This window comes from Plectrocnemia conspersa, unplaced genomic scaffold (genome assembly GCF_051122295.1).
Source record: "Plectrocnemia conspersa isolate PC_06_02 unplaced genomic scaffold, ASM5112229v1 ptg000003l, whole genome shotgun sequence".
NCBI classification, from domain to species: domain Eukaryota; kingdom Metazoa; phylum Arthropoda; class Insecta; order Trichoptera; family Polycentropodidae; genus Plectrocnemia; species Plectrocnemia conspersa.
The window spans coordinates 16538900-16546083 of NW_028277167.1; the positions used below are offsets into that span (position 1 = coordinate 16538900).

Sequence of the window (7184 nt, forward strand, 5' to 3'; positions counted from 1 at the left end):
ATGCGCGAAGGCTACGCAATTCAATATGCAAATCGAAATTCTGCGAAAACTCTCTGCTTTTGGCTCTTGTCTTTAATAGGTAATCGTATCTGAACGGCAAATGTCTTCCTTTGGAATCGAGCATAAAGAAGAAAACCTTATCAGAGAAAACGAATATAGAACTGTTATGATAATGTAACTATCAAATCTGAATTGAAGACAATTTATTTCCATTGTGTATCAGATTTGTATAATTAATACACAGTGTATAATATAGTATCGAGAAAATACAGCATAAATCAATATAAAGATATGCTTATGCAAGCATTAATGTAATTTCATTTTCCTTTTGAAAACCAAGCAATAAAATACGCAACTGTGGTGTAAAGCTACATACTATTAGATAAATATAAACAATGTTAATGCAGACATATAGGAATTTATTGTACCTAGTAGTAACTTAATAATATACATTTTAGGATTACCCTTGAGAAAACGACAACAAAAACTCATTTATCTGTACATTCTACAAATATACATAAAATATATAGAATACGTTCTAGGGTGTCAATAAATATTTAATGATGCTTCGTGTAGTATTATTATGTCACAATTTACCTGAATCGTAGTGAAGACTCTTTGTGTAACGAAGAAAACTATAGTTTATTGCAGCAGTTCTTAAACTTTTTTATCACATACTGGTTTGAGACAAAAAAACTGTGTACCCCAATATATACAGCAAAAATTAAGGATTCTTCTCAAATCGCTGCTGATTTGGAGCGGCAAGGATTAAGCGTCGTCAAAGTAACGGCGATGAACACCAAGGCAGAGACCTCCTCGCGGCTCTACCTGACGCAATTTTCCGCTGAGACGACGGTGACGTCCATAAGAAGCATCCGGTACGTTTGCTTCACTAAGGCCACGCTTGAAAAATACAAGCGTAATAAGTCGCACGCGACTCAATGTTTCAGATGCCAGCAGTATGGCCACGCTGCGAGGAACTGCCAACGAGACCCCAGATGCGTGAAATGCACAGGAAACCACGCCACTTCCGAATGCACAAAAAAAGACCGAGAGACGCCAGCAACCTGCACTGGATGCAGCGGAAGTCACCCGGCCAACTACAAGGACTGTCCTCGCAGGACAGAATATCTCCTGCAGATGAAGAAGAGGCAGCAAAAGCCACATACCGCCGTACTGACCGCACCCAAGCCAACGTTCGCTCTGGAACAGAGTCAGTTTCCTGCCCTTCGGCCAACGAAACCAGCAGTGAAAAAACCGACTATCGTCCCGGAAGCCACCCCAATTAAGACGCAACAACGCCCCCAAGCCCGACAGTCTGAGAAGCCCTCATCAGAAGCCATGTCTACTGATGAGCTTCGCAGGATGCTGACTATACTCCAGGAAATCCGAACTAAGGCCGGAAAGTGCGCTAGCAAAATTGAAATTGCTTTGATGATGGTCGAGTATCTCGATGACCTCTTCTAAAGAAGACATTCAACTCATGACGTGGAATTCCCGTGGGATCCGTAACAAAACCGGAGAGCTGGAGCTGTTAATCAGTGAGTACAAACTTGATATTGTCGTAGTCACCGAAACTTATCTAAAACCACATGTTAACGTATATTTACCTAACTTTGCCTGCATTCGGAGGGACCGACCCTCAAGGCCAGGCGGAGGGGTCGCGATATTTGTTAAAAAATCGATAAAACACGCACGTATAAACACTAACACTAATAATCTAGAAACCGTCGCGATTCAAATTATTCATAAAAATAAAATAATAATAATTGCTGCGGGGTATAATTCGCCTAGTGACGAACTGCTCCGGAGTGATCTAGATTCGATATTTTCTTTAGGAGACTCGGTCATTCTGACTGGGGACTTCAATGCCCGTCATATGCATTGGGGCTGTTCTGGGGCAAATCGATCTGGAGCGTCACTTTTTAACTACTTGAGCGACTCTGACACGATTGTTAACTTTCCAAATTCACCGTCGCATTACCCTTCCAATCACATGACGCCGTCAATTCTGGATATTGCTTTGGTCAAGGGTAACTTAAATACGTCAGAAATGTATTGCGTTCAGGCATTGTCTTCTGACCATCTTCCAGTGTTATTCTCGCTGGAGGGTTCAGCGGAGGTAGTCTCTGAAACGCTTTTTGACTATTTAAAAGCTGACTGGAAAAAGTTTAAAGATATAGTCGAGTCTCGTTTGCAAGATGAGCGACAGAATTATACTCCGCATAACATTAAACAAATTGACGATGATATCAGTTATTTAACATCCGTTATCGAAGAAGCTAAAATATCATCAATACCGACGCGTAAAAATCATAATAATAAAAATCAACTTACTCCACAACTTATCGAAATAATAAAAATCAAAAATAAACTAAGAAAACAGTGGCAAAATAATAAATCTCCGCGACTTAAATCTGTAATAAACCGCGTAACTAGTTATATTCGCGATAAAATTCAGCAAATAAAAAACGAGTCGTGGACGCGTAAACTAAAAAATCTAAACCCGGCAGATAATTCCTTATGGAAAATAACTAAATCACTTAAATATAAACATTCGGAAATACCCCCATTAAAAAATGGAAACACCATCGCATGCACGAACAAGGATAAGGCAGAAAATTTAGCCAGCGCTTTCTCCACATCTTATTCGCTTACTGTAAATTACTTAGATTCAAAAATAGACAACAAAGTCGCCCGTGCGATACGAAATATTAATTCATCTAGCGTAGATATTAGTTTAGTGAACAAAGTTGGTTTATCAGAAGTTAATAACATCATAAAAAATTTAAAGAATAGAAAAAGTCCCGGTATAGATAAATTAGATAACGTTACGATAAAACAACTTCCAAGAATTAGCATCAATTATCTAACAAATATTTTTAATGCCTGCTTATCTTTCGGGTACTTTCCCGCTATTTGGAAAACCGCAAAGATCCACCCAATTAGAAAGCCAGGAAAGGATAACACTATCGCAATTAATTATCGTCCAATAAGCTTATTACCGTCATTCAGTAAACTATTTGAAAAAATAATTTTATCACGTTTAAAGGGATCTTTGGGGAATAAAATTATCAATGAACAATTTGGCTTCCGCGAAAACCACTCTACGACTCATCAGCTCAATAGGTTAACAGAACATATCTCTGCTAATTTTAACATGAAAAAATCAACGGGACTCTTAATGTTAGATGTGGAAAAAGCGTTTGATACTGTGTGGCATGATGGATTGATTTACAAACTCCACAAATATAAAACCCCTAACTATCTGCTACACTTGTTACGCTCCTACCTTGATCGTCGAAGTTATGTTGTTTCAGTAAATAATGAACAATCGATACCGCGTAATATCCCAGCTGGTGTTCCTCAGGGGAGTTTACTTGGACCGTTCCTTTTCATTTTGTACACAAATGATATACCTATTTTAAAAAATACTTGTCTTTCAATGTATGCCGATGATACGGCGATAATGAGTAGCTCTTACGGTCTTAAGCCTATTTCAATAAAATTGCAAAAATCCTTAACTCTCTTAAGTAATTATTTCAAAAAGTGGAAAATAAAAATAAATCAGGACAAAACGGAGGCTATAATTTTTACAACTCGAAGACAACCTTTGCCCCCGACTATTATAAGCGAGCAGGGAAAGTGTATAGAATGGAAGGCGAGCGTTAAGTACCTCGGAATTCACCTGGACTCCAAGCTTAAATTTAATAAACATATAACCGAACTTAAATCTAAAGGGCTCGCAGCCATTGCGGCGTTAAAACCAATTTTTAATCGAAAAAGTGCGCTAAATACTAAAAATAAAATTCTATTATATAAGCTATTAATCAGACCGGCAATGACTTACGCCTGCCCAGTGTGGAACGTGTAATACTAACTTTTCTAAGCTACAAGTTGTGCAAAATAAAGCTATAAAAATAATTTATAATACACCTTTTTATACTAACCTCAAAAAACTTCATAATAAATATTTAATTCCAACTATTAAAGAACATGTTCACCACCATACTAATAATTATTATAAAAAAATACCGCGAAATCATACTAACCCGTTAATCTCAAGAATCGGTGATTACGACAAAAACAAACTCAAATTTAAATATAAACACAAAATGCCAAAGCACATCTTGCTCTGACGCATAAATTTTATCTATTAATTTAACAGCTCCAGGTCCACGAGTTTTATATTAAAAATATATAATTTATATTTTTTTTTTTTTTTTTTTTTTTGTTAAAGGTGTTTATGTACTTTGACCTAAACTTAACGTATTTTATGTTCTTTTATTATTCTTATTTTTGTAATTCCTCTTAATTTAGCTAATCAATCGTAAATTGTGATAATGGTAATTAACCAGCAACCAATGAAATGTAAATATATATGTTTATAAAAATGTATTATTTAATTATGTAATAAACAAAAATTAAAAAAAAAAAAGGATTCTTCTTGTATGCCTGCTACTCGATGATTAAAAATTTGCTATATCAGTTATATATATTACACATATATATAAATATATATATTAACTTTATGTAAAAAATAACTATATCAGCCGAATAAATAATTAAAACAAATAACAATTAATGTATTTTGCAATTTCTAGGAATTTCCTAAAAAAAACATCGAGCATGGTCAGGACTAGAATGAGAGACAGGTATCTTTGAAGTTATTGTTTGCATTTACAAAATAAACTTTTGACAATAAAGCAATCTTTCTTGTTGTGCTATTTTAAATTTTATTATTTATTGTACTTTATTAAATTTATTATTAAAAATGTCATATATTTAGACGTGTTCCTTCTTTTAGGGTTATTTTTATAGAATATGAACAAATATAGTAATCTAATCTTTATAAAGGCGCTATGTTATTGGATATAGTTTTAAAATATTGACTTTTGATGTGACACAACAGATGTTGATCGATATGGATTCTCAATCTGCACACTTTTGCAAAGCTTGTCATACAAAGAGGAAATAAACTCCACTCATATTTTTTTTGTGAGATTGTTGTACTTTGCTTATGAATTTTGCAAATAAATAACAACTTTATTCTACCACTTCACTATTTTTAAGACAATTTACATTAGAGAGCATCATGTCTGTTTTGTCAACGCTGCCCATATTTTCATTACATGGAATGGAACTACTTTGTTTGGGACACTATGGTTTTTGCCACAAATCTGCTGATGTATTTTTATTAAAACTATTTCTATTGTTTCGTAAAATAAAATTTAAACCCCTAAACATTTGTGTTGGTAGAGCTCCTAAACCACCATTACAATATTGTATAAATTAGGATATGTATTTTTATTGTCCGACCAGAATTCCAAAATATGTTTTTTTCTATTTAACCTTTGTACATGGTTCAAGTTATTAAATATGGTATAAATAAAATCTGTAGAAGTAGAGAATCTATTTGTTTTTATTGCCAATTCTGCACTTCTGAAAAGTCCTCTAAATCGTCTACTTTTTCGTTATACTTTTCACTAGATAATTGTACTTGTTTATTTGTGATGAAAATTTACACAGCTTGCACTTTTTGTGACGTAAAATTTGATAACGCAGATCATAATAAACTGCTATTAGTATACTACCTAATAATAATGTTTCCCTATTTAATAATTCATTATTTAAAATATCAGCGATAAATTTCTATAAATTTTGTAATTTTTTTTTTGTTTGAACTGAAAAAAAAAAATATTTTTTTCGGTTTAGCTTTGATTTTCATTCCGACAAAAACAATTTTTTTTCAATTTGTAATTCAGTTCCGGTTTTTAAAAATTTTGACAAATTAAAATTTTTGTTTTATGAAAAAGCACAGAAATAAAACATGTACTAGCGTACTCCACGTCTAGCACCAATGGCTTAACACCCCAAGTATATTATCTCAACAAAAAAAATATTAATGTATAAAACATTGATCATGTCCGAGCTGACATGCGGTTCAGAAAGTTGGACTCTTACCAAGGCTTACAAGAGGTCGCCTGACATTTTCGAGAGAGAAATACTCCGCAGCATATAAATTTATATGTATGTCTAACAGAGGGCATCGAGTGGCCAACAAGGATCTACCTAGAGTTATACAGTATTTAATACAGGGGCTCTTAATCTGTGGAGTACGCCTCCATAGAGGAATTATAAATATATTTTAGGAAAGGTGTGAGTTGTCTCTCTCTTGAAGCAAAAGCAACTTTAATACAGATATTCGATCGGTATACTATAATGACGATTGATAATGTGGCAAAATATTCAAGAGCAGCTAAAGTTCTGTTTTAATTTCCATTAATTGTATTAAAGTTGTGCATATAGCATGTACACTACTCATATATGTACGTAGTCAGCGACAATTATATATACATATATATATTCAACAAGATAACATTTTTAATACAATAAATAACAATTACACATGTTAAAAAATATATCAAGGAAATGGTCACCGTATGTAGTTAATTGAAGACATTAGATTATGTAAGTTAAATATTGAATGATGTTACATGGATTCGAGCTAGGCTTATTTCGCAAACCCGTAATAGTTTATAAGTTAAAGGTTAAACCAATCTTCGTTAATACACCCCCGGAAACTTGATCCGACGGATAATGAGATATCGTCAGACGTTGTTCAAATGAACGGATAGCAGGGGATAGAAACTTTAAAAACGCCAACCTAGAAAACTTTTGACGGATCGAACATTATTTATACACTCGAATATCCCTCGTCTCCATACTGCGGATTGACACAAATCTGCCGTTGAGAATATCGACGAGTTTTCCAACAAGTCGCCAACTTTCAAGGATTCCGATATTATTCGGAGTTAAAATGATTTTTTTTCACGTCTCGTGCCATTCGTTGATTGTTCCATAAAACTTTTACACTTCGTCCAAAATTCCCGTAATGTAACGAGCGTATCTCAGAGGTATCCATTATTTGTGTAATCCTTGTACATTCCCACACCTGATCTCTCTATTTATAGCTGTTTAGCAATGCATTTCTGCCAAGTCATAAAGTCTTTTCTCGTCAGGCTTTCATCCCGTGGGAAGACACGCCGAGCAATTTATACCGCCCACCCTCCTGCTAAGGCTATATGAAAAAATGTCGACCAGAGGCAATTTTTTTTCTTCGCGAAAATATTTCAAAAATTCCTCAACAGCATAAGAGCTGAAAAAAGGCATATTTTTGCCTC

At 34.3% G+C, this 7184-nt stretch overlaps 1 protein-coding gene across 1 annotated transcript; it reads left to right on the top strand.

Annotated features, from left to right (window-relative positions):
• LOC148236775 (uncharacterized) lies at window positions 1-3818 on the top strand. The gene is made up of 3 exons (XM_088182836.1): window positions 1-79; window positions 719-878; window positions 951-3818. Exons 1-3 carry the CDS (start codon window positions 1-3, stop codon window positions 1465-1467), a joined length of 756 nt encoding a protein of 251 aa, XP_088038962.1. The 3' UTR covers window positions 1468-3818.
• The last annotated feature ends 3366 nt before the right edge of the window (window positions 3819-7184 follow it).